Here is a 25,434-nt window from a genome sequence, read left to right on the forward strand (position 1 = left end):
CTTAGGCTTGAAGAGAGGAAGTAGCATGCTGATCTAGTTATCTTTGTCTTGGTGAGATGAACACAGGCATGTTTTAGGTTCAAATCCCAGATCCACAACTTAATTGTTTTACCTTTCTGAGTCTGTTACCTAACTTGTAAAACGGAGTTCATGGGGCCATTCTGAGGTACTGTGCCAGGTACTGTTCTAAAGAGCTTTCTAATGTGTATTAACCCTTTTATCCTCCCAGCACTGACGTAATATTCCCATCGCCACACGTGTGCTCAGGAAATTGAAATCCAGATCGGAATTTCATCCAGAGAAATAAAAAACACAAAAAAGGATTCCCCAGGCCTCAGTTTCCCCATCTTCAAATCGGGTGTTTGACCCAGAAACTCGCGTGTCCGTCCGCATCCCGCCCGCGTCCCCTGCCGCATCCTGTCGGAGCGTCCATGCTCTCTGTCAGCAGAGGGAGGGTGGACACTCTCGGGGCTGGGAAAGTAAAGGGCTGAGGGCCAGAGAGGAGCCCAAACCCCGCCGGGAGAGCGCGGGCGGCCCCCACGCAGGCCCTGGGCGGAGACCGAGAGCTGGGGGCGTGGTCCCTAGCGGGGTGGGACCTCAAGAAGGGACCTGGCCAGCTCGCGGGCCCAGACGTGGCGCAGTGGCCGGACGGTTCACCTCTAGCTTGCGGATCATCTTCGGCCGGGTTTCAATGCGCCTCCCGCTGCTTTCGCCGCCTCTGCTGCTGCTCCTCGCGGCAGTCGCGGCCGCCACCACCGCCTTCCGGCCCGACTGGAACCGTCTACACGGCCTGGCCCGAGGCCGGGTAGAGGTGAGTGCGGCGGCCCCCAGGCTAGGCACCACCGACCCCTAACCCCGTGGCCCCTTGGCTTTGGAATCACCGCCCGTTCTGACCCAGGACCCTCCCGACTCCCATGTCCCCCTCGGCACCAGGACTGTCCCTCCCACTCCCCAGCCCCAGAACGCCCCAGCACCCACCGTGGAAGCCCGAGACCACCGATCTTGAGGCCTGGAAATCTGAAACCCTCCCCAGTTCCCCATCCGGCCAGACATTGGGCCCCAGACACATTGGCCCTGTCCCCTAACTTCTTCCGGCCTATGACTTTCCCAAATCTGTCCTCTGGAGTCCAACCTCCCATCCCCCCATCACTTCTCTTTTTCCTGGAATTCCTCCCCACCCCAGTTCCGGTTGGTCTCACTCCCTTTGCCTGGGAGACAGGAGACTTTCTGGGAGCCTCCCTGCCACCTGGCTGGGAACTGCCTTACCACTCTTACTCCTCAGCAATCCCCCCACCCTCCCCTGCCATGAAATGCCCCACCAAAGTCCCTGAGTAACTTGGATCATCACAGACCCTCTCTGGGCCTTGGTTTTCTGCCTGAAAAAAGCTAGGGGGGTGGCGAGGGCGGGGAGGAGGGAGGACTAGAATGGTAATTCTGGGGTCTGGACTCCCCTTCAGGGAGTACAGGGAGGGGCCCTCCCAGCCTCCTTTGTTGGGGAAGCAACCAGATGGTCTGTAGGGCTAGGCTGCAGGTGGCAGGGAGAGCCAGCTCTGCACCGGATGAGGTAGGGACCAGATGGTAGGTGTCTCTAATAGGGCCTCTCAGGGAAGTTCTGAGCTGTTTCCTTCTGGTCTGCCTCCACCCTGAGGTTCTAGGGGCCAAAGACCAGGTCCAGGTCTCTATGGCCTGAGGGGGTAGGGTGATCATTTCTCTTGGGCATTGGGCATGGGTCAAGAGTCAGTAAGTTGTGCAGGCAAGAGCCCCAAGGCTGGTAAGTTTCCTTTGGGTTTCTGGTCTTGCTCCTCTTTTCCTCTGGTGTGGGTGGGCCTCGGCTTTCCCATCTGTACAGAGTTCCTCCTTCTACCCACAAGGGGCCTCCACTTCCACATCTTAGGAACTGCTGTTCCAGGGAGTAATTCACAGCTCAATCCAATGCCCAGCTGGGGAATGAGGGTGAGGGTAGATGTGTTACTCCTGACCTATGCCATTTTGTTCCCCTCCAGACATGTGGGGGATGACAGCTTAATCGCCTGAAGGAGGTGAGTTTGAAGGAAGGGATCCCCAGTTCTGTCCCCCCTGAGCCTCTTTGGGGGTGGGCAACATGGTCCCAATGACCGGGTGGGGAAGGTTCCCTGGGCTGGGAGTCAGGAGCCTACACCTGGCTTGCTGTGACCTCACTGGGCTTCAGTTTCCTGTTGGTACCTGGAGATGGTTGGGGTCTGATGTTCTGGTTCCTCCCCAGGTGAAGGCCTTCGTCACCCAGGACATCCCACTCTAGTATCCTCCTTCTGTTCTTGGGGAGGGAGAAAGGGGAGGGTATCTGCAAGAATCTCCTTCCACTTAACTTCACAGATAGGGATGACAAATGGTCTTCAACTAACAAGTGGGATTGATTGATAGTGGCTGCCCAGCGAATTCTGAGGTGGTCTTGGATTGGCAAGAGAAATTGACTAGTGATGACTGCCACAGACACCGGCACAGAGAGGAGACCCCCTTACTTCTTCGAACCCTAATTTCCTCACGTGTAAATGGGTATCCCTGCCCTGCTTGGGCAGACGAGGTAGTGTTCACATCGGCAAGTCCCCAGGAGACCCCACCTGCCTCCGCCCACCACTACCCACCTTAACACCATCTCCAGCCACAACCTGGTAATGAAACACCTCCCGGGGGCCGACCCGGAGCTCGTGCTGCTGGGCCAACGCTTTGAGGAACTGGAGGTGAGGCCTGGGGAGGTGGACAGTGGGGAGGAGGGGCGAGAGGCGGGGCCCGGCGCGCTGACCCCGCCCCTCTTCTGCTTCAGCGAATCCCACTCAGCGACATGACTCGCGAGGAGATCAACGCGCTGGTGCAGGAGCTCGGCTTCTACCGCAAGGCGTCGCCCGACGAGGCTGTGCCCCCAGAGTACCTGCGGGCGCCCGCTAGGCCCGCCGAAGGCGCTCCTAACCGCGCTGACCTGTAGGTCTGGGGACGCGGCACCACCCTGCCTGAGCCCTGGGGACAGAATGAAGCGCTCAGCGGCCCGGGAGCACCACCCTCGCTGAGGGCCGACGCCCAGTCCCCGAGCCAGCAGGGATGGAGTTGCGGGGGTCCCTCCTAACCCTCTTTCTTCCCTTCCCAGCTCCACTAAATCGCCTTCCGCCTGCAGCGAGACTCGACTCCTTCTTTGATGCGGGCGGGTGAGGAATAAGAGCTCCCCGAATACCCATAGGAGACCGCGCATCCCCAGCTGCCTGGCTGCCAGAGTGGGGACGTGGGCACACCTTACCCAGCTGCCCTCCATTCAGCCCCCCAAGGGAGGCAGAGAGGAATCAGGGTCGTTGAAAACCAATAATTTATCAAAACGCTGTGTGTGTATGCGTGGAAAGGTGTCGCGACAGACAGGGCAGCGGTGGGCAGGCGCACAGGGAGGGGACGGTGCCTGGATGGTGGGGGCAGCTTGCCGCTGCGGCCTTGCGGGCGGTGGGGAAGCTAGACATTCTTGCCGCGCAGGCGCAGCTCGTGGCGCCGCAGGTGGTTGTAGAGCGACTGCACGTAGGTGAAAACGCACTTGGGGTCGGGCTTCTTGCCCATGATCATCATGTCCTCCACCTCCACGAGGGGTACGCAGTCCACCAGCATCCTGCGGGGAGGGGGGCACGGGGGTGGTTGTCAGTGCCGGCCCCGACTCTTGCGGCGACCCTCTACCCAGAGGTCTTTACAACGCCGCAGCCTGCTGGTCTTCCATAAACTCGACTCCTGATCGACTGAATGGGGGAAAAGCCTTCTAGGAAGGCAGAAGCCCCAGGCCCCAGCCACCCAAGCCTGGAGGCACCTCTGTGGGGAGCAAGGCCAAGGCATGTGGAGATTAAGGAGGAGATCCTTGCCCCATCCCTGCGCCCAGGCGCAGCAGACCCAGCGCAGAGTTGGGGTCTCAACCCCTAGCCCGGGGGAGGTCCTCACTCCAGACCCCACCCACTTCTCTCTGGAGGGCCGCCTCCTTCTCACCCTCAATGGCACACTCCAGCTGGCACAAGCCTCTCAGTTGGGCCGTTGTACCCAAGGGGCCTCAAATCTTTCCCTGCACCCAGGACCCACTCCAGTGACCCTCTGGGCCCAGGATTATCTGCCAGCTCCCTGGCTTGGTACCTCCTGCAGAGCAGCCTGAGAACCCCCATCTGCCTCAAGGGACATCCCTGCTGTGTGAGATGGTGGCCAGGGAGGTGTGTGTGTATGTCTGAGAGACAGTTCTTTAACTCTTATTACCCACTTGGGTAGAGCAGGGGAAGCAGATGAGTGTCCCAATCAATATGAACTGGACCAGCTACATCACATTCAGGGGCAGGACTTGCTCCCTCCCATGTGCCATGCCTGGCATATAGTTAGCACTGTCAATGTTGTTAAGTGAGTTTCCTTTGGCAGGGAAGGCATGAGGGCAGGAATTGCTCCTGTTCCCAAGACACCCAAGGGCCCAGGACTACCTTCCATCTTGTGCCTTCAAGGTCAGACCTTCAATGTCAAACAATGTAAGGGCTGGGGCCTACTCTCAGCTCACCAGGACTCCTTTGGGGAAGAAGCCTGGGAAGCAGGAGACCTGTTTCTGTCAAGGCTCTACTCCTGGCCAGCTGTGGAAGCTAGAGAAAACCCTGCCCTGTGACTCAGTTTCCCCATTTTTCTGCAATAGTATAGTCATTCTTTGCTTCATTTGAGTCCTTGGAAGCACCTAGGATGAGTGAGAGGTTTCTGACTCTCTTGTTGAGGTGCTATGTGCCCTTGAGGTCATCTCTGCCCCAGCTTGTTTCAGTTGTACTATGGTGAAGAGGCGGCCTCTCTTTGCAGCTTCTTCCAGCTGTGGCTATCTCCCCAGGGATCCTGGCCTCTCCCAAAGTGGAGCTCCCTCCCATCTCTGGTGTCTTCCCTGGAGACCTTATAAAGCCATTGTTTACACCGGGGCTCACGGCTCAGGGCTCCTGCTGCCCCAGTGACAGGCCAAACACCAGGCAATTCGAGCAACAGCACGGCTGAGTCACACTTTCCAACTGGAACAGGGCCGGACTGGGCCCCACTCCCTCCAGGCTGGCCTGCTGGGCAGCAGCTCCTAAGTCCATATATGACCTGGAGACAGCACCATGCCCATCTTTCCCTCACCTGCACAGCTTCTCTGAGTATATGTGTGCACGTGTGGGCTGCCCCCCACAATGGCTCCAGGCCCCAAGGGGCATCTGAGTGCACTGCTAGCTCTGTCCCTGATTCACATTACTTTAGGCAATCCCCTTTCTCCCTCTGGGCCTTCGTCTTTTCTTCTCCCTACAAAATGGGTGGGAAAAGTGATGGGGCAAGGAAAGCAGCCACAAGATGGGGAGTCTGGAGTTCCAGTTTTTGGCCCTAGCTCTGACCTAACAACCCCTGGCACGCTCTGAGCCCACCTCTCTCCTCTGAGCTCCTGGTCTGTAATGGGCAGTTAGCGCAGGATCTGAATTCTCTACTGTGGCCCTGAGGTGAGATGACCAGACAGGAAATGCCACAGCTGGCTTGGGGATCCAGGACTCCCACCAGAAATAACTTCCTGTTAAACTGGCCTCACGCCTGAGCTCCTCAACTTGGAGCATGGCACCCCCAACTTCCCAGTGCACAAACTGGAGGCCTGGGAGGCTTCCCTGACCCTCATTCTCCCTCCCCAGTGGGTCCATCAAAAACCCCACCCCTCCGCTTAAGCTTCTCTAACTGTCTAGTCCATCCCCTCCCTCCCCATCCCTCATCCAGGCCTCACTCAAGGATTGTTCTTCAATGCTACCAGACCACATATATCTCTTCTCTGTTTGAAAACCTTTTATAACTCTTGTTGTCCTCAGAAGGAAGTTCAGACTCCTGACGGTGACCCCTTCCTCCCCCTCACATCCAGACTAAATAAACTTCCTTCCCTTCCTGGGTGTGCCATGCCCTCCACCTCCCTCGACCCCACCCCTGTGCACTGGCTGATCCCTCTGCCTGGGACTCCCTCTCCTTAAGCCTGAACTTGTCATTCAGATGCCAGCTTAGTTTGCACTTTTTTGAGAGCTGTCCTGGACCTGCCAGCTGGGTCGGGTGTCTCCCCGGGGATCCCATGGCCTCCTGGGCTTCCTCCATCTCAGTCCTGCCCACCTGGCTCATCACTGCCCATTGAGGAGAATAGCCTTGCCTGTGAGGTCCTGAACAGAAGATAAGGCCGTGCCTGGCTCCTTCTGGCTCTTCTCAGGGTCCCCCTGCTTCCCCACCCCCACTCCTGCCAGTTCCCTGGCTTTTCTTTGTGCCCCACTGAGCAGATTCCAGTGGGCAGCGTAATGGGACAGGGGAGCAAGGCGGCATTCCTCACCGTGGGACCCCAGCAGGGGTTAGGACTTTTTGGTTTTTACCAGCCCCTTCTGGACCAGACAGCGGTAGAACTCCTGGATGTACGTGTACACGCACTTCCAGTCAGGCTCTCGAAGCCGCACCATGTCCTCTGTGTCCAGGAGCTGCGGGCAGTCCGCATGGGTCCTGGGGAGGGTAGGGGGCCGGGAAGGGGCAGGGGGGCGGGGCCCGAGCGGGGCAGCAGGGGAAGAGGCAGAAAAGAGAGAGGGGAGGAGAACAGAGAGACACACACATACACACACAGAGACATGAGTTCAGTTACGTTCTCAGTGCTGCAGTCTGCCAGCCCCCCGCATGCCCCCTCCCCTTTGTGGACGTGCCGCTCACTACCCATCACTAATGGTGTGCAATGCAGACAGGGGTGGGGGGCCAGATCAGTCACAGGTGCAGAGAACTCTCGGGGCAAGCGGGAGGGAACAAGGGGTGGGGGCGATGGCGTTGGCGCTGAGGTTGGAGAGGAGGGCCGTGCCCCAGGGAGGGGGGGTGAGGGAGGCGTGAGAAGAGGTGGAGGGAGGAGAAAGAGGAAGAAATCCGGGGGGAAATCAGAAAGAGAAAGATAGAGAAAGACAGATGGAGGAGGGTGATGAGGGTGAGGTGAGCAGATGGGGCAACGATTCCAAAGTGGAGGGCTTGCTGATGTCCTATATAAGCCTCTGGCAACACCTATATAGGCTGGGCGGGCACGGTGCCCGGGCCAGGATCCTCCTTTTGGAATCTCCAGCCGGGATCCCGTGGGAGCAGGAAGCTCTGGTGATAGTGGGAGGAGAGCAAGACAGAGAAAGGGAGAGATAGAGGGAGAAGGGGGCAGAGGGAGAATGGAGGGGATATGGACAGGGCCACCTGATGGGCCTTGGCCTGGGCTGGTAGGCGGGCCTCTGGCTCCTTCGTTCCGGTGGGCACCTGGCACATTCAGCAACAGGTGGGTGGGGTGGAAGAGGATGGGGGCTTTCTGGGGAAGGGGGTCTCAGCCACTGAATGACAGTGCAGCTGACCAGCTCCAGGGGGCCTCAGGGCAGCTGGGCCCGGCCCAGATGCCCAGCCCCAGACGCCCAGCTGACACCAGCAGGGCTGGGACCCACACTTACTCAGCGGATGAGAAGGCCACCTCGAAGTTCTGGCGCCGGTTCTGTGGGCTGAGCTGCCCATAATCGAAGGCTTCAGGGAAGAAGTTGTGCACCAGGGCACAGAAGGCCATCCCGTCACTCCAACTCGAGGAGAAGTTCTGGATGTCCACATGCTATGGGTAGTGGGAAGACTGGTCAGCTCTCTATGTCCTCCATCTTCCAGTATTTTGTTTGTTTTGTTTTTTAACCACACCATGAGGCATGCATGCAGAACTTCCCCAATCAGGGATCAAACCCATGCCTCCTGCAGTGGAAGTCTTAACCAGAGTCTTAACCACTGGACCACTGGGGAAGTCCTCATCCTCCAGTGTTTTGGTAATCCAGATCTAGGGAAACTGAGCTCAGAGAGGCCCTGTAGCTTGCTCAAGGTTGCACAGTAGGTAGCCTCCTCCAACTCAGTTTGTTAACTCCCGTGTCTGTTGCTTAGGGGGACAGAGTGACCAAGAGGCGCAGCACCACCCAGCTAAGGCCATGGTCATGCCCTCATCACTCCTTCCCTTATGTACAGAAATTTACCCAGTGCCTCTGACAGAACAATGAGGAGGGGACTCTAAGGGTGGGGTCTGGCCCTGAACTGTGCCCACCATCCAAGGGCCCTCATTAGGCCCTGCCCCTTAATCACTTATCCTGGAATGTAGGGCATGTTATGTGTCCTTTGAGCCTGTTTCATCCCAGAAGAGGAATTCCCATCTTCTCTGCCAGATATGGTGGCTGTGAAGGGTACAGCTGCAGTTGGGGCCTTGTGAGGGTGAGGAGGCCCTCGCCTGGCCACCTGGTCTCACAGAGCTCACCTCGTAGCCACGTGTCTTGGCTCGGCACCAGTCCAGCAACATCTGCTTGATGCTGTTGGCATTGGGGACACCGAAGCTGGTGGAGCGCTGCACAGCTGCGCGGGGTCCGCCAGAGCTGCTGTGGGGGTGGTGTCGGGAGCGGGGTTACAAGGGGCGCCTCTTCCATCGGCCCACCGAGTAGGCCCCAGCCCCGCCTTCTTTACCTTCAGGCCCCGCCCCCCACAGCTCCGGCCGCTCCCTTCTCGTCTCTGGCCCCGCCCACCACAGCCCAGACCCCGCCCCGTGCGGCCCCGCCCCGCCAACTGCTGCTCACCAAGCGGTGCCTTCCTTCTCCAGCTTCTCAATCATGGCCTTACGCGCCTGGGAGGCCGAGGTCTTGGGCAGGCTCTGCGCCTTCATCAGCTCTTTCTTCTTCTCTGCCTGGAGTTTCTCCAGCGCCGCTAGGCTGCCGGGCCGCGGGCTGGCTTCATCCTCTCGGTCGAAGATACTGAGGGGTGGGTATGCCACTGTTAGGGCCGGGGAGGGCCGCTCCTGAGCCTCGATCCCCACGAGTCAAGGGAGGGGCCTTGTCACACTCCAGATCCTACTCTCTTGCGGTATCTTCACCACCAGCAACGCCGGCCAGCAAGGGAGGTGCTCTCATCACATCCATTTTACAGAAGAGTAGACTGAGGCTCAAACGACAAGAAAATGGGAGCCAAGCTCTTTTCAACAGACTTGGACCCTGGGGAGTTTTCTGCGAAGGCTCATTGTATCGTCAGGTTACAGGTGAGCTTAGATTCTGGGCCCTATCAACTAATAATGACAACCAATGTGATAACAGTAATGGTAATAATAATAATAGCTAGTGTCTATTGAGCCTTTTCTATGTGTCATTTTAAACTTCACAAGAGTATGGAGGGGCTCTTACCACTTCCACTGAAGATGAGGAAACAGAGGCCTTTGGCCTTAGATTTCAGAGAGCATGGGGGGCAGCGCAAGGACTTGAATATAAGTCTCTGACTCAGAGTTCCTGGACCCCTCTGGTTCCCAGCCTGAATTCTGATCCTACCTGCCCCAAAATGCTCTATAACATCGGGTGTATCCCACCTTCATGGGGCTAAGATGTAAAGATGCTCTGTGACATGGGACATGGTCTGTAGACACTGGGAAGTGGCAGTGCCACCAGCAGCTCAGTGTGGTGGGGAGGCTTCTCTAAGACCCCGAGCAAATCTCTGGCCTCCCCCATGGTGCGGTTGAGAATTAGGTGAGATGGCAAGGCAAGCAGGAGTGGTTTGACTCCCACTCTGCCCCCCCCGGCTGTGTCCCCTCTTGTAGAATGGGTGTGCAGTGAGGTCCCCTGAGACACTGACTCCTCCATGGTCTGGGAGTGGGTACCTGTGCTCACCTGCCCATCTTCTTGGATGATGAAGAGGAAAAGGTCTTAGTTTGCATCATGGTGCTGCCACCACCATCTGCAAGAAAGGGGAAGGGGAGCAGGGTGAGGTCCTGGGCTGGATGTGGGAGATGGGGCGGGAGGTTGGTAGAGGGATGGAGGTAGCCACAGGCAGAGAAGAGAAAGTGACGGCTGGACAGAGAGACACACAGATGGAAGTTCGGAGAGAGTTTGAGGAAGGTGGGCTGGCAGGCAGGCATGAGAAGACGCCAGGCGGCCTTACTCTCTGAGCGCCTCACAAAACTCGACTCCACCGTGGTGGTGCGGGCCGTCCGTCTGCCATCATCTGCGGGGGCAGGGATGAGAGGAAGGGTGTGAGGGGCACAGGGTCCAGCAAGGTAGACATGTTCCCACCCTGAGCCCTGATCTCTGCTCAGCCCCTTACTGGAGTGGACGAGCCGCTCGGTCTTGGTGACAGTGCTGACAGCTGAGCCATCGGCTGTCTGTTGGCTGTGTCGCGTGGTGGTCTTGGTGGCCGTGTTGCCACGGCCCTCCCCTGGGCGGGCCCGTGTCTCTTGCAGCCGCCGTTCCCGTTCCTTGTCCCGCTGGTCTGGGCGGGGAATGCCCCACGCATGCCCAGAAGGCCGCCATCGCCCACAAAGCACATATGCACGGGCACACGGGGCACACAGATGGGGTGGAGGGCAACTTGTTAGCAATACTGAAGACACAGGGGACAACGGTCCTCTCTAGGAGTAGCTGGGGGTGAGGGGGTAGCTATAACTTGGGAGGGAATGGCGGGGTGTGGTGCACTCAGAAACAAGGGGACATGGAATAGTTGAACTCAAAGGGAAAGTATTTGGGTCCAAGAAGGGAGTTTCTGTGGGAATGAGAAGCTGAGTCCGGAGGGAGTATCTCCATCTAGGGAGGAAGCAGCAGAGGCCAGGGAAGGAGAAGCTGAGTGAGGGCAGTAGCTGAGCAGGCCTTCAAATAGGTCTTAGCAGGGAGAAGAGCAGCTAGAGGAAGAAATATCTAAATCCACGGATGGAGTGATTGTAGGTATCTGAGAAGCAATTCGATCCAGGGAAAGGGTAGTTGGGAGAGAAGCTGACAAAGGGGGTAACTGGGCCTAAAGAAGAAGCAGGTGGGTGGGCATAGAGGCTGGGTGGCCATCCGTGGGCCCTGCAGGAAGCAGCTAGATCCAGAGAGGGAGTAATTGAGAGTATCTGGAGAAGCAAATGAATCTAGAATCTGGAAGAAGGAATAGCTGGGTCTGGGGAGGAAGTAGCTGTGTTCAGGGAAGGGGAAGCAGGGAGGAAGCAGAGGCTAAGGTGGTCATCGGTGGACCTTGAGGAGAGAGAAGCAGCTGGGAGAAGGAGTATCTGGATTCAGGGAAGGAGTACTTGACAGAACTTGGAGAAGCAAGGAGGAGTAGCTGGGGGAGAGAGTAACTGGGCCTAGGAAGGAGAAGAGAAGCTGATTCTCGGTCTAGGAAGCGGGAGAGAAGCAGCTAGGGAACGGAGCAGCTGGATCTGGGGAAAGGAGGCAAGGGAAGAGCTGGGTCTAGAAAAGGAGAAGCTGAGTCTAGAGAAGAAGGTGGGGAGGGCGTTACTGAGCTGGAGTGTCCACAAATGTACCCCAATGAGGGGAGCAGCTGGATCTAGGGGGAGGCATGGGGCTCTCTACCTCTCTTCCTTTGTCGGAGCTCACGTAGCGCAGCCCGGATGAGCTTCCGCTCCTCAAAGTCCGTAGTTTGATCCAGCTGCAGACAGAGTCCCTGTCATTGCCTATCTGGTGCCTGCTGGCCCTGGCCCCTGCCAACCCCCAGTCCACCAGATCTGGCCATACCATCTTGTCCAGGACACTCTCATCCTCAATGGTCATCAGCTCCTCGGTGCTCAGAGGGCTCCGCCTCTCTGGTGCTTTGTCCACGCGGGTCTGCTCGGCGCCATTGGCCACCTCCACTGCTGCAGAGGGGGGCTCTGCTGGTTCTGGCTCCATCTGTGTGGTGCAGAGAGGGCATGGACTTTAAGCAGGGGTGTAAATGAAACCAACCATGCCCCAAAGTACAGGGGGCCAGGCCCTGGGGCTTCTGGCACAGCCTTTGAAATACCGCTAGCCAGCTGGACTGCCTGCCCAAGGATGACCATGTTGATGTCAGGCTCACAGAAGAGGTACTGAGAACCTTGTTGTAGGGCTTCCCATGTACCCAGAACTGTCTTAATAAATTAAGGGAGGCAATAATGGTGATTTCCATTCAGTGGTGAGCACTGTATAAACACTAGGTATTTTACTGTCCCTATTTAACAGAAGGGAAAACTGAGGCTCAGGGTAGCTGCATGACTTGCCCACAGTCCTTCTATAAGTGTGATGCAGACTGGGATCTGAGCTGAAGCTAGCCTAACTCCTGAATCTGAGTTCCTTCTGCGGCTTCATTCCCAGCCCCCTCCCAGGCAGGCTGTGCTCTGTCCTGCCTGCTCCCAAAGCCTGGGTCCTCCTGGGCCAGTGCCCAGGCAGCAAGCACATGCCCGCCCTCAACACACCAAGGGAGCTGGACCAGGGCCCATAGGCTCCTGACCAGGTGTCTGACCGGGGCTGCCCAGAGCCAAGTCCTCTCTGAAGCTCGCCCCTGCTCCCCACACCCCCTAGCATGAATCACCCCCTAAGGGGCCTCCAACCCCAATCTAGCCCCCCACCCCTCCCAGGGCATCTTCCCAGCCCCTTGCAGACAAGCCCCCAGCCCGACTATCAGAGCCCCTCCCCTCCTGGCAGGGCCTCTCTGTTTGCTGTAAGAGTAAGGAGAGCCGAGGTGGCAGCTGCTTCAGGGAGGCTCGGCCTGGCAGGGGCAGGGAGTGGGGGTGGGGCTGGAGGCTGGGCCCCGGCCAGGGGCTGCCAGGGCAGCCACCACGTGTGCCTCAGGGCCAGGAGCCTGGCACCATCTCGCCTCAGTCTTGGAGCGCTAGTGCCCCAGTCCCCTGTACAGATAGGTAAACTGAGGCTCAGAGAAGGTGGTAGGCCACCTAGGGTCACTGAGCAGAGGCAGAGCCTGGCTCAAAACCACCCGCCTCCCTGCAGCCCGTAAGGACTTACGAGACTGCCGCTGTGGGCAGGGCTTGCAGAGGAGCGGCGGCGGGTGCTGAAGGCAGGCGGGTGGGCCACAGGGGTCCCAGCATCCTCGGCCGCCTGGAAGAGGGCCTCAGGGTCCGCAGCGGCCAGGAGCAGCTCACTGGGCTCCAGCTCGGGCTCAAGGTCAGGCACAAGTGGGACCCCCAACCGCAGGCTCAGCACCTCCACCTGCCTGCCCAGCGCATCCAGCCGCCGGCTCAGCGCTGCTGTCTCCGCCCGCAGCTCTTCAGCTGCCCGGGCCACCGGCTCCACGGCCGAGGCAGCTGCCTCAGCTGCCTGGGTCACTGCCGCCCGGCCTGCCTCCGCCACTGCCCGCAGCTCCTCCAACGCCCGGCCCAATCTCTCCTCGAGGGCTGCGGCCAGCTCAGACCTGGGCCCCGGTACCCCCGGCATGGTGATGGTGGGGGCTCTATGGTGGGGTGACGAAGGGGGCAGTGGTAGGGACTGCTGCTTCTGTCTGGCAGAGTCAGTCTTTGCAGCTGGCCTGAGGGCGAAGGCAAGGGCAGTGGGCCTGCCCCGCCCCTGCTGGCCTCCCAGCCCGCCACCTGCCAGCTGGGGCTGTAGCCCAAATAGAAACCTATTCTGGGCTCCCTCTGGAGGGGGCAGTGGGGGAGGGGTGGCCTGCCCAAGCAGGCGGACCGCCAGGCCTGGCCCTGGCCCTGCAGAGATCACAGACTGGCAGTACAGCAAGTCTGCACAGGTTCTGAAGGACTGCCGAGGCCAGGGCCCCATGCCCCATAGGTGGGGAAACTGAGGCAGGGAGTAAGGCATGGGCCTGTCTGGGCCACCACGTGCATTAGCCGTGAGGACCCAGTCTGCCAGACTCCAGAGCCTGCGTCCTCTGCCCTCATGCCATGCTGTTTTAGAAAGCTTTGAACCGATGGGGGCAATGGAGGCACAGAGAGGCGGGACTTCAAGCAATCTGTAGTAGCAAGTGCCTTATCCCTGAGATAAATGTCCTCTGCCTGCCTCTGGTGCTCAGATCCAACCACAGACTCTGAGCAAGTGCATTACAGGCACACGATTTGCCTCCCCTTGGTTCTGGCTGGGGAAACTGAGGCAAGTAGGTGGTCATACCTGGCGCTCCCTGTGGCACCTCCCATCCACCCCAAGGGCCTCAGCCACCCTCTCCTCACTCCCTTGGCAGAGAGCAGTTAGGTCCTGCTCTGTGAGGTGAAGGGTGCTTTCCTGCCCCCACCCTCTCCCTATCACTCTTGAGAAAGCCCAAAGCTGGCTCTAGCCATTTCACCTCAAAGTCCCATTCAGCCCCTGGAACAGCACAGAGGCCATTACCTGGGCAGCTGGGCGGACCGCTGGGGAACCCTTCCCAGGCTGAGCTCCCAGCCAGCTGATCCCGGGCTCCAGAATGAATAATGGAAGGGTGCGGCAGATTCAGTTCCCGTGGCACCTGCTAGGCTGCTGCCTCACCTGACTGGCACCCCCTTGCCTGTCCCCCCTCAGTGCTTCTGCCCAGGCCCCCCCCCACCCCGAGATGTTGACGCAGATGGTAATCACTAATCTCCAATCTCCTAACGGGCCAGGCTGATCTTGGATGAGCAGATGAACGGCTCTGCACCTTGGGGCTGAGGTTCAGTATAGGCTGGGAGCAGGGCCACTGGGGCTGCTACAGGAAGAGGGGGGCAAGCCCTTATTACCCTTCTCTGAGCCTCAGTTGTCCCATCTGTTCACGAGGAATGAACCGACCAATTCTGGAGTAAGGACCAGAGATCATCATGTGGGAAGCTTAAGGCCAGTACAGAGTGAGCTTCTGACATGTCTAGTGGCTGATAGGTGGGGGTCTGGCCTTAGCTCTGCCACCAACTGTCTGTGGACTGTGGTCACCTTCTCTCTGTGGGCCTCAGTTTCCTGTGTGTGCTGTAGGGGAAGAGCAGAGCAGAGGAGCCCTGAGAGCCCTGCACCCTGAAGCAGTCTACATGAGCAGGCTGACGGTGAGGCTGGTGGGGTGAGGAAGGGCTCACCTTAATGCTGCAGCCTCCTCGGCTACCAGGGGAGGCATGGCTGAAGCTGGTGACGTGAGTGACACTGCCCAGCCGAGCCAGGTTCCCAGGGCTGCTGATATGCGTGATGGTGCTCTTGCCCCCACTGCTGGTGCTAAGGAGGGTGGGGGGCGCCCGCAGCCCCAGCATCAGTTCTGGATAGGGAGAAGGACTATGGTCAGGATCAGGTGGGGTGAGGGTAATTCCAGTCCAGGTTGATGGCGCCCAGTGCACCCTTTGGAGACACCCTGAGCCCTGACCACAGCATCTGTCCTATGTGCAGAGCTGGGTGGCTGCAGGCAGTCATCCCCAGCAGTGGGGAGGCAGCGGGGAGGCCTACCTGCCCTCTGGTTGCCTGTGGGCAGCAGCACCCGGCCCGTGGAGGCCTGGCCCCGGCCATCCTTGATCTCGATGGTGAATGTGGTCTTCATACTGGCCCCTGGCTCAGCAGTGCCCACGGCCACGGCTAGCGGGGCACTGGGCGCCTCTGAGCGGGCCATGGGCCCCCCTGCTCTGTTTTCAAGGGGCCTGACAGCCAAGCCCCGCCCCCTGGGGCCCTCCTCCCTGGGGCAGCTCTGAAGTTGGGCCAGGGGCCGGGCTGTTCCTCGCTGATCCTTGTTGAACTGGGAGGAGGTGTCACTGGGGCCCCGTGAGGAGGGGCCCCTGGAGGAGGAGGCAGGGGTGGTGCTGATGTGGGAGGAGCCTGGGAGCCTTGCAGGGGTCGAGGGACCTAGGGCTGCCCGGAGTGGGCCTTCCTGGAGCCCAGCAGCCATAGGAGAATCGGATGTGAACTTGCGCACACGGTCCCGTACGGAGCCAGCCCGCTGGAACAGGGAAGGTCCGCTGGCAAGGGGGGTGGGCTCTAGAAGGGACAGGAGGGCTGTCAGTGGTGGGATGGGACAGGGACTGCCCAGAGCCCGGGGTTGTGGGAACTGGCAGTACCTTGGTTCTGGACTGGCTGGCGGGGGCTCAGCACAGACAGGGAGCGTTGGCAGGGGCGAGGGCCAGCCAGGTCTGGCAGCATGGGAAGGCGGTGGCAGCCATGTGGGCGCAGAGAGAGGAGAGTGGATGGTGGGGTCCACCTCTCATAGTCCTCTCTTCCACACCTCCTCAGCCTCCCAACCCCTTCCTGCACCTCAACCGCCCCAGCCTCCCCAGACCATCCTGCACCTCCCACAGCTCCTAGCCTCCCCACTCAGCTGCGTCTCTCTTACAGGCCCCTCCTTCCCTGACCCCGGGATAACTTGGACACTCCTGGGGGCTGGGGCTAGGCTTGGGCTGGAGGAAGGGTGCCCAGATTCTCCCTGCTGATGGGGATGGTGGACACCCCCCTGGCCAGCACTGCCCACGGCTCCAGCTGGGAGATGGGCGCACTCCCTTATTGGGGAAAAGAATGTGCCTGAGGCCTGTTGCCTTTCAAGGCTGCAGGGAGGCCTCTGGCCATGGGTGCGGGAGTGGGGGGGTGGGGACACCTCAGGAGCAGTGAGAGGAGTGTCAGAGCCTGCCTGGACCTGAGGGGCACTGGAGCCATCTAGGCACAAGAACCCATTTTCCAGGCAGGGAAGGGGAGGCCCAGGGAGGCAGATGCCCCTAGCTATCCCTGCTGGAACCCTACCTGCTCTCTTTGTGTCGGAGGGACCTTTGGTAGGGCCATCAGCAGCAGGGGGCTCTGTGGGGCCAGGCAGGAGCTGCAGGGGAGACACGGCATGGGCAGGGCCTGACTCCCAGACTGGGGAGCTCACCTGCCTAGCATCCCTGTCCCTCATCTAGACTCACCTTGTTGACCACCTGCCCCTCCGTGCTGGGGGTGGCTGGAGGCTCCTGGGGCTCAGGGCTGGCAGCCCTGGGCGGGCTGGGAGGTGGCTTGGGGCCACCCAGAGCCTCAGTGGCAGGGCGTGGGGCCTCGGCAGGCTCCAGTGGAGGCTCAGGAGAGGTAGTGGGGGGTGAACTGTCGGCTGAGGCAGGTGAGCTGGGTGTGCCCCCAGGTGGGGCCCGAAGCAGTAGTGTCACTGTCGTCACGTCATGGCTGGTGCCATTGGGGGTTGGAGTTGGCTCTGGGACCTCTGCCTGCTGCTCCTGTTCCTCTGGCTTTGGCACCTGCGGGAGACCCGTGGGAGACCCACAGGATGTGGCCAAGGCTCTCCAGGCTGGCAGGCACCCAGGGCAGGGCATGCAAAGCAGAGGGGCTGGACACGGTTTCCTGCAGGCACATCTGCATAAGCACGGTCACTGGCACACCATGGGCCGTCTTTGATCCCCACTTCCCAACCTCTTGGCACTGCCTAGTCAAGGGCAGTTCAGAGATGACCAGATCCTAATGGCAGGGGTTGGGGACAGCAGGAGACCTGCTGGGGACTCCCAGACTTAATCAATTTCTGGCGTGGAGGCCCCTGACCCCTGGCCTCTGCCTGGTTAATTATGGGGTTAGTGGGTAGTCCTGCCAGGACCAGGGACCCAGCGGCCTCTGCTGGCCACTTAGGGAACCTGCACGACCCGACCTCTCACCCACACTCCCTGGAGAACAGAGCCGAAACTGGCCCCTGACAGCAGGACCTGATAAGCCAAGGTAAGGAACTGGGCTGTACGGAGGGGGAGGGGCAGCCTCAGATGGTTTAAGCTGGGCAAGTACCAGGATCTGATTTTCATTTTAGGGAGATCCCTCTGTCTGCTGAGTGGAGGCTGGATGGCCAGTGTGGGGATGGAAGGTAGGTGTGGAAGCGGGGAGGCCAGCAGGGAGGTCAACAGGGTGGTAATGAGTGACAGTCAGGAACCTGGGAGCAGTGTAGACAAGCTGGTTTTGCGGGGGAGGCCTGGGTAGAGACAAACTCTGGAGTGGAGACATGTGACTAGAAGTTGCCTGGGAGAGTGGGCAGAGGCCTGACAGAGTCCCACTGTCCCCCAAACACAAGCTGGGGGCCCCCTCAGTTAAGTACCAATCTAGCAAAGACACATAGGCGCTCTGTGCTGCTGGCGTCCATGGGCACAGGACCTTGCCCACACCCCTTACCTCACACCGGTCCAGCCTGTGTGCTGCCCGCCCCTTGCTGTCCTCTCTTGAGCCACTGCTGGGACGCCCGCTGCACAACCTTCCAGCCAATGTGGCGGCTGGAGGGAAAGGGAGAAGTGTCAGGTGAGTGGCAGGGGGTCAGGGTGAGGCGTTGCTGGGGGCAGCATGCAGCAGGGCAGGGGTGGGGCCAGGGCAGGGCACGTACCCTCAATCTCCTGGGCCCGTACACGGCGGATGGCGGCTCGGATCAGCTTGCGTTCCTCGTACTCAGCAGCGCCTCGCAGCTGTAGGTGAGGGGTGGGCCACGGGTATGTGGAGTCCAGGTCTTCACCTGCCCTGCCCCCATCCCCTGCCCTGGCCCAGGCCTCACCAGTGTGGTCAGCTCCTCCACATCACTCATGGACTCCAGCCGTCCTGCCAGCCGTGCCAGAGCAGCCTGCTGCTCAGCCTTCCGCTGCTGAGAGCTGCAGGGACACCATGACTATAACCTCCATTGCCAGGGCCAGGTCATAGAGGATGTGGGCTGAGGGCAGAGGCCAGGACAGGGTACCTGGAACCTTGGCAGAGGGGCAGGTAGCTGTGCACACCCTCTGGCTACACGCTGGCACATGCACGCCCATGGACCTGAGCGCTAATATCACATGGGCGTGGCCAGGACACCATGACCGGCATGTGGTCCGTGCCCACCAACATCCCTGTGTACTCCAAATGCGTGCCTGTGCTGCCATTTGCACACCCAGATGGGCAGCAGACACATGGCTCATGCCTGCCTGCACAACACGAGCTGAGCCCTGGCACATTCAGCCCCACCTGCATGTCCAACCCCTCGCCACTCACTGCAGCCAGTTCTCCTTGTTGTCCTGCCGCTCGGCACGGAAGCGCTTGGATGCCAGGGCCTCCTCCTCACGTTCCAGCTCCTGCCGCTGCAGCTCCCGGATGGCTGAGCGGATGCGCCGCCGCTCTGCTAGATCTGCTGTGACCTCCAGCTGCAGGGCAAGGGGTGGTGAGGGGCAGGTCATTTTGGCTGCCAGGGACGGAGGGCGGGCACTGGCCGCCCACGGCTTGGCCTGGGGCACAATGAGTGTTCTGTCTCCATTCCCTCTGCCCCAAGCCCGTCATGTGCCTGCCTGCCCACCCAAACTTGGTCTCAGGGGGAGACTCAGATCATGCAGCGAGGGCTTCTGGACAGCCCACCGTGGACTAAGATTCACAGAGTGGGCAGCCAGCAACCACCCACCTGTGCCAGGTGCCAAGTCAGGCGCTCATTCCTGTGACTCGACTCCTGCCTCTTAGAGCCCTTCATCAAACCCCCAAGAACCAGGGAGTCGTGGCAGGAGGAGGGAGGCCATCCTATGGGCCCCTAACAGTGTCCCTGGGGAGGGAAGGGTGATTGGGCTGCTGGAATCTAGCTGTGAGCACGAGAGACTCCCAAAGTACCACAGCCCTGCTGATGGGTGGCAGCCTTGTCCACACTGGACAGATGGGGAAACTGAGGCAGGGGCAGGCCCTCAGGAGTCATAGCTCCCTGCCTGGCTGGGGGCTGTTGTTCTCTCTGCACTGGTCCTGCTCTAGCCATTACTGAAGGGGCAAAGGGGCCGGGGCTCAGAGTGGGAGGGCCAACACCCCTGGGTGCACTAGGGTCCACCCAGGGCCCTAGAGAGGGCGTCCATGGGGGACAGGTGCTCCCACCAGCTTCTTAGCCTGTCACTCCCTGGGAAATTGGGGGTGGCTGGTCTAACCAGGTCCAGGAAAGGGCACCTTCTCTGGGCAGTCAGCCAATCCTGTTGCCCCCCTCACTCCTCTACCCCCTACAGAGCCTCTGTGGCTCAAGGGAGAGAGGACAGGCCCAGGGCCTCCAGGAAGATAATGGCAGAGATAAGCCTCCAGTGTGGGTGTGCGCCAGGTGGGAGCAAGTATAGGCAAAGTGATTTCCTCCGCCCCCACCCCCAAATCATTCAGGGGTAGGCCCAAGAACCCTCTACTCCCTTCCTTTTTAGTCTCTTCTCCCATCATTCCTTCCTGATCTACAGGGGAGCCTGGTGGGAGGGGGAAAGGTTTCAGCAGGGAGTGTGGGCTGGCTCAGCCTAGCCATGAGCTCACTTGTCCCAGTCTGAAGAGGGTAGAGACAAGTGACAGAGCCCTCCAGGGAGCCTTCAGTCTTCACATTCCTGAGGAGATATGGGAGGGCTCCCGGAAGGCTCAAGCCAGGACCCCCAGCTGGCTCCAGCCCCAATCCAGTCCTGGCTGGGTGGTCAGGATCATATCCTTAACATCCCTGGTCTTGGTTAATATCTCATTTGTCAGATGGGACAATGGCCTCCCTTTAGGGCAGTGGGTGAGGATGGGGGCAGTGACTTGGGGTCCCCCCCCACCTCGCGGAGCTATGTATGGTTGGTTCCAACCAGTCAGGATGGGAGAGAGAGAAGTGAGGGCAAGTGAGGACAAGATACCCAGAGGCATCTGTAACATTTACTGAGAAACCATGTGCTGGATCCTGTGCTGAGCCCCTTACTTGTCCTAACTTCACAGAAACCCTAGGCAATTTATTACTCCCATTTGACAGATGAGGAAACTGAGGCTCAGGGGGAAGTGATTTGCTTATGGTCAAGTGACCTGAGCCAGGATTTGAACCCAGGTTTCCATGACTCCAGGGCTTTCCCTGGGCTGAGGATATCTCTGTGGCTGGGGTCTGTCTGCTATGGTGGGTACCTTGAAGATCCTTGTACTATATTGGGGACCCTTCCAGCCTGGACTAGAGAGGCCCTGGGGCTTAAGGGGGCCTATCATGTGGGGGGGTGGAGAAGGCTCACCTTCCCACCCTCAGTCCTGGCCTTGACTCAGGCCCAGAGCCCTCCGTGGTACACTAGGAGATTCCGGGCTTGAGGGGACAGCTGGTCCAGACCCTCCTGTGCAGAGGGTAAAGAGGCTCAGAGATGCAATGACTAGCCCTTTGTCTCCTGTGTGTCCCTTCCCAACCCCCTGGGCTCCAGAGATGGGGTTCTCCTCCCTGAAAAAAGCCTGATGTGGGAACTTGGTCACTTCTGCAACCCCTGGGAGCCTCAGTGTCCCCCTCTGGAAAATGGGAGCCTCTGTCTGATCCCCTGAGTGGGTGGGGCAGGGCTGTGGAATGGACAACCTCATCCCACTGGTCACCCTCCCGCATGACCCTTCCCTTTGGGCCTGGAGACAAAGGTCCGCCCACAGTGTCCCTGATGTGTGTCCTGCGTTCCCCGTCCTCTCAGGCCCCACCATCCTGAGTGGAGGGGGCTGTTCTTGGGAGGGAAGGAAGTACAAAGCGCCATTGTCCACTGGGGGAAAGGGAAGGAGATGGGGGGGTTTCCGAAACTGCCCAGTGAAATTCTCCTGGGAGGAAAGAGGGTGCTTCCTCTTCCCGGGGGGCCGGGCCTCCGGGTACTTTGTACCCTCGCTGCTGGGGGCGTCTGACAGGCCCCAGCGTCTTCCTGGACCTCAATCTCCCCACCAGCACTACGGAGGAGACTTTCCAGGCATTCGCTCAGTCCCAGCTCCTCCAGTTGACCGATGGGGGACCGGCCGGCAGTGAAGCGTGGCCTAGCCAGGGGGCGCTGAAGGCCCGCGGGCCCCGCGACCGCAGCCGCCTGCACCGCCCACGCCTCTCCCACGCAGCCCGGTGCAAGGCGCCCAGCCAGGAGCCAGCAGGACAGGAAGCCGCCCAGGTTCCGCCTGCTTTAACATCCCCGATTACAGAGAGGAAACCCAGGTTCACAGGTCACCCAGCTAGTGAGTGTCAGAGCTCGATCTCGAACCCGGGACCAAGGCGGAGGGCATCCCTATATGTGGCGGAGGAGCACGTGGTGCTCGTGTCCCCAGGTGTCTCCATCCCGCACAGCCCCCCTCCCTGTTCGCAGGAATGTGCAGGAGCCGAGGTTGGGAGCGGGTCCCCGGGTCCCCAGATCGGCCGGACGCTGGGGCTTGGGTCAGCGTTCCCTTATAAGGCCCGGCCCCGCGGGGAGGAACCCGGCTCCGGACGCCTCAGTTCCCGCCAGGAGGCCGGCGCCCGGGGCGGGACCCTCGGCAGCGCTGGGGCGCAGTAATGGCGGGCGCCCGGCGGTGGAGGACCCTGGTCCCGAAATGGGAAAGACCTCCGGGGTCCCGAGACGAGGGGCGGGGTCTTGCTAGTCCTTTCCCAGGGAGGGGGCCGGGGTTGGGGGGGGGCGGACTACAGCCAATGCTCCGGCTTCTCTGAAACCCTTTTCCAGCATCCAAACCCGCATGGGGTGGGGGGTGGTGGCTGGAGAACCCTGAGCCTCAGAGTGGACCCCTAGAGAAGGGGATGAGCAAAGGCCTGGCTTTCTCTCCACTACCCACATTAGGATTCTGACTTCCTGATGGGAGGTCGAGCTGACGTGGTGGGACCCTTTGGAAACCCATCTCCCTCAGGCTGCACACAGCGCCTGTGGCAGTGGCAGACACCCAAAGTCTAAGGTGCTGTCCGAGGACACAGAGGCCGAGTGCCTTGGGTAGATGATGGCAGTGGCTTGGCACTGCCCAGTGACTGGGCTGAGCTAGCTGGCTCCAGCCCCTGCCTCCAGAGGAATGGTATGGGGGTGGGGTGGGTCATTTGCCTTCTCCCAGGGAAGGTAAATCTTTAATTTACCCGCTGGACAAGGGTCAGGGGCTGGGGGGCGGAGCTCTGGCCCCTCTTCCAGTTCCAGTGCACCCTGCCCTTGCTGGTGGGCACATGCCTGCCCTGCTATATTGCCCCACATCCTCTCTGTGCATGATATGTGTGTTGGGGGGGGAGGGCGGGCTTCAAGAAGAAGCTGGGGAAAGGGGATAGAGTGGGCCCATCCTTCTTCCATGCCAAGATCTGGGCCCATGCCTCATTCCATCCCCATGCCAACTGTAGAACCTAGATATTATGTTCACACACATTCCCCCCACCTCCCATTTTACAGATAAAGAAACTGAGGCTCAGAGTGGGAAAAATGACAGATTAGAAGTCACAGTGTTCATAAGGGTCCCCAAGGCCTGTCTCTCTCTATGGGCTCTTTTGGACTTGACTTATCCAGGTCTCTTGGTCCCCCATGACCCCTTTTGGGGTTTGTTTGGATCCTGGCACACCCTTTTCCGAGCTGGGTGCCGTTGGGCAGGTGACTTCACCTGTCTGAGCCTCAGTGTCCTCCTGGCTCTTGGAGCTACTGTAACCATTCTGTGAGATGGTGTGCTTAGCGCCCAGACTGCTCCCTGCTGTGCCCTGGCTTATTAATCATTGCTGCTACTGTTATCATTGGGCCAGCCTCCAGGGGTGGGTACTGCCCAGGCTGTTGCTTGAGAGAGGCAAATCCAGCCTCCCCACACCTGTGACTGCACATGGGTGAGTCCTTACCAGTTACTATTTAAACAGGTGGTGGCAGTGGGGGGCTGGGAGGAACAAGGCCTCAGCACCTGGCATGGACAAGCACATGCCACCAGGGCCTCTGCATCGGCCACGCGGAACAGGCCTAGCCCTGTTCCCCGGAGCCCTTCTCCTGCGCCCTCCCCCATCACCTCCTCTTGTCAGCTGAGAGGTATCCTGGACAGGCCCTGCCTCTCTGGCCTGTCTTGTCTGTCCTCATAGTAGGGATAATGGAACCACTTACCAGCTTCCGCAAGGCTCCCTCATCCAGCCCAGCTAATGTTTCGTCCGCCATCTTGCTGGCCCCCAGCTCTGTCCGTCCCCTCCTGGTGAGTTCCCCAGTGCTTTTGGCAGCTGACACCAGCTCAGGGAATTCTGCAGGGGACAGACATGAATCAGGCCTTCTGGGGCCTCTAGAAACCACAGGCACTTGGGCTTTGTGCCTCAGTTTCCCCCTCTAAGCCATGATTATCCATTGGTGTTTGATCCTTATCTGTGATGTGACTCCTGGCTGGGAGGTGCCCTCTGCCCTAGAGTAGTGTGCTGGAAAACTCAACAAACCAAGAGTAGGAGTCCCTGGTTCCAGTCCAGCCAGCTGGACTGCTAGCTTGCTGAGTGGCCTAAGCTGGGCCCTTGCCATATCTAAGCATCAAACAGGGAGGGTAGGGACCTGGATTGTGAAGCCAGGGCCCAGTAAGGCCCACCCAAGCTGTGCTCACCACCAGGGGATGCCCACCACACTCCACAGCTTCCTGCCCCACCCACCCATCCCCAGGGCCTGCCCAGCCTCCACTCACCCCAAAAGCTCAGCCTCTGGCTATGGGCTAAACCCATATCCAAGTCCTTGCTGCCTTTGCCACTCTCATTCCCCCAGGTAACTTAAGCCATTGGAGGTAACATTCTGTCTTCTAATTCTTGAGGACAGCCCTCTGTACACACCCCTCTCCACTCCTCCCTTTCCCGCCCTCCCCCTGATGCCAACTGCCCTGACCTCATGAAGCCAGGTGTCCAGGCACCCCGCTCCTCCTGCCAGTTCACACACTTAGAATTCAATTCAGCTGGAAGAGCCTTCAGAAACTGATCCGTCCAGCTTCTGGACTTAGGCAAACAGGATTGGAGAGGACCAGAGGATTGTCATGGGGGAAGGAGGATCCCAAAGACCCAGAGGGCAGGGAATGGATTTAATCTTGGCCACCTCTAGCTTCTGAAGTCCCCTTCCAAAGTGCCCTCAGGGGCTCAGGACACTCCCTCTTGCTCTATCACTGCCTATCAAAATGGCCCCCTAAATCCTGGCCCAGCCTCCCAGTGTAGCTCTTTCCTTCCCCCTGCAGCCCTAATATCTTTCTGGAATTTGAGGGCCCACAGCGTGACACACCGTAGGTGCTTAGTTAATGTATGGTGACTGAAATGGCCCCTGGATTGCCCCCGCTCCTGTTGATTCATCACTCAGTCATCCCTTCCCCCTCCCCAGTCACTTGTCGAGTCATCCCATCCAGTGAATGGGTCTGGGGAAGGTCCTAGTCCACACAGTTGGGGTTCTTCGGACTCTGCCTGTTCAAGTCGCTGCTTGCTTTTCCCATCCTTGTAGGCTCGGACAGGTAGCAACCTCCCAGCCGCCCTCTGCTGGGGTCCTTCACTTAGCAATCACCAGACTTGGGTTCTGTGGACACTCTGAGTTCCCCCATGTCTTCTGAGGGGCAGGGGTCCCTAACGCAGAATCTAGGACTCCCAGGGAAGTCTCTTTCTCCTCAGGGGTTCCTGCCGCTGCTCCACTCCAGTTCCATGGCTCCCTGTCACACAGTGTGAGGTCCCCGAAGATTGCGAGGGGTCTCAGAGGAACGTAGGAGCTTCCTCAGGGTTTCTGCCCCCACAGACTAGCACCCCTGAGGGTCGTAGAGCCTCCTGGAGGTCCGTGAGCATCCTTTCCCCAGGCCTCAGAACTTTATCGCATGGGTTAGAGCCCCTGTGGATGGGTGGGGGCTCCCAGGTTCAGGAGTCCCATAACCCTGGGAGTCCACCTATCCGGGTTCCACCCTCGGACCCGTCGGGGGTCCTGCCGCCGCCCGGAGGTCCGCACACCCACCTCTTAGTCCGGCCCGCCCGCCCGGCACGGGCTCAGCTTAGGTCGTTCGGGATCCAACAGATGGATTAGGAGCGGTCAGGCGGAAGGCGCCGCGACCGGGATGCCAAGCCCGCTCAGCAACCGTCCCCGGGATTCTGCAAGCGCCGCCCGTCCAGCCGCGCCAGCAGCCCCGCGGGTCCCGCCCCGCG

At 59.7% G+C, this 25,434-nt stretch overlaps 2 protein-coding genes across 12 annotated transcripts; one reads left to right on the top strand and one right to left on the bottom strand.

The window, feature by feature from the left end:
* The first annotated feature begins 459 nt into the window (after positions 1-459).
* Positions 460-3,144, top strand: SELENOM (selenoprotein M). The gene is made up of 5 exons (XM_060121531.1): positions 460-811; positions 2,004-2,039; positions 2,243-2,277; positions 2,639-2,717; positions 2,801-3,144. Exons 1-5 carry the CDS (start codon positions 692-694, stop codon positions 2,957-2,959), a joined length of 429 nt encoding a protein of 142 aa, XP_059977514.1. The 5' UTR covers positions 460-691; the 3' UTR covers positions 2,960-3,144.
* A 170-nt stretch (positions 3,145-3,314) lies between these two features.
* On the bottom strand, positions 3,315-25,376 carry SMTN (smoothelin). Of its 11 annotated transcripts, XM_060121526.1 has the most exons (21): positions 25,247-25,376; positions 23,408-23,538; positions 18,624-18,772; positions 18,157-18,250; positions 17,992-18,070; positions 17,787-17,884; positions 16,556-16,876; positions 16,395-16,467; positions 15,722-15,793; positions 15,120-15,641; positions 14,762-14,934; positions 11,505-11,657; positions 11,343-11,418; positions 10,102-10,266; positions 9,940-10,002; positions 9,669-9,735; positions 8,595-8,768; positions 8,282-8,399; positions 7,452-7,603; positions 6,329-6,492; positions 3,480-3,619 (listed from the first exon to the last, which is right to left on the bottom strand). In XM_060121526.1, exons 2-20 carry the CDS (start codon positions 23,456-23,458, stop codon positions 6,348-6,350), a joined length of 2,745 nt encoding a protein of 914 aa, XP_059977509.1. In that variant the 5' UTR covers positions 23,459-23,538; positions 25,247-25,376; the 3' UTR covers positions 3,480-3,619; positions 6,329-6,347. The 11 variants fall into 11 exon arrangements, with proteins under 11 accessions (XP_059977508.1, XP_059977513.1, XP_059977505.1 ...); XM_060121525.1 differs by lacking the exon at positions 6,329-6,492 and having other exon boundaries at positions 3,315-3,619; XM_060121530.1 differs by lacking the exons at positions 6,329-6,492; positions 25,247-25,376 and adding an exon at positions 12,747-12,839 and having other exon boundaries at positions 3,315-3,619.
* Positions 25,377-25,434: the final 58 nt, after the last annotated feature.

The sequence above is a fragment of the Lagenorhynchus albirostris genome, chromosome 14, assembly GCF_949774975.1.
Source record: "Lagenorhynchus albirostris chromosome 14, mLagAlb1.1, whole genome shotgun sequence".
NCBI classification, from domain to species: Eukaryota; Metazoa; Chordata; class Mammalia; order Artiodactyla; family Delphinidae; genus Lagenorhynchus; species Lagenorhynchus albirostris.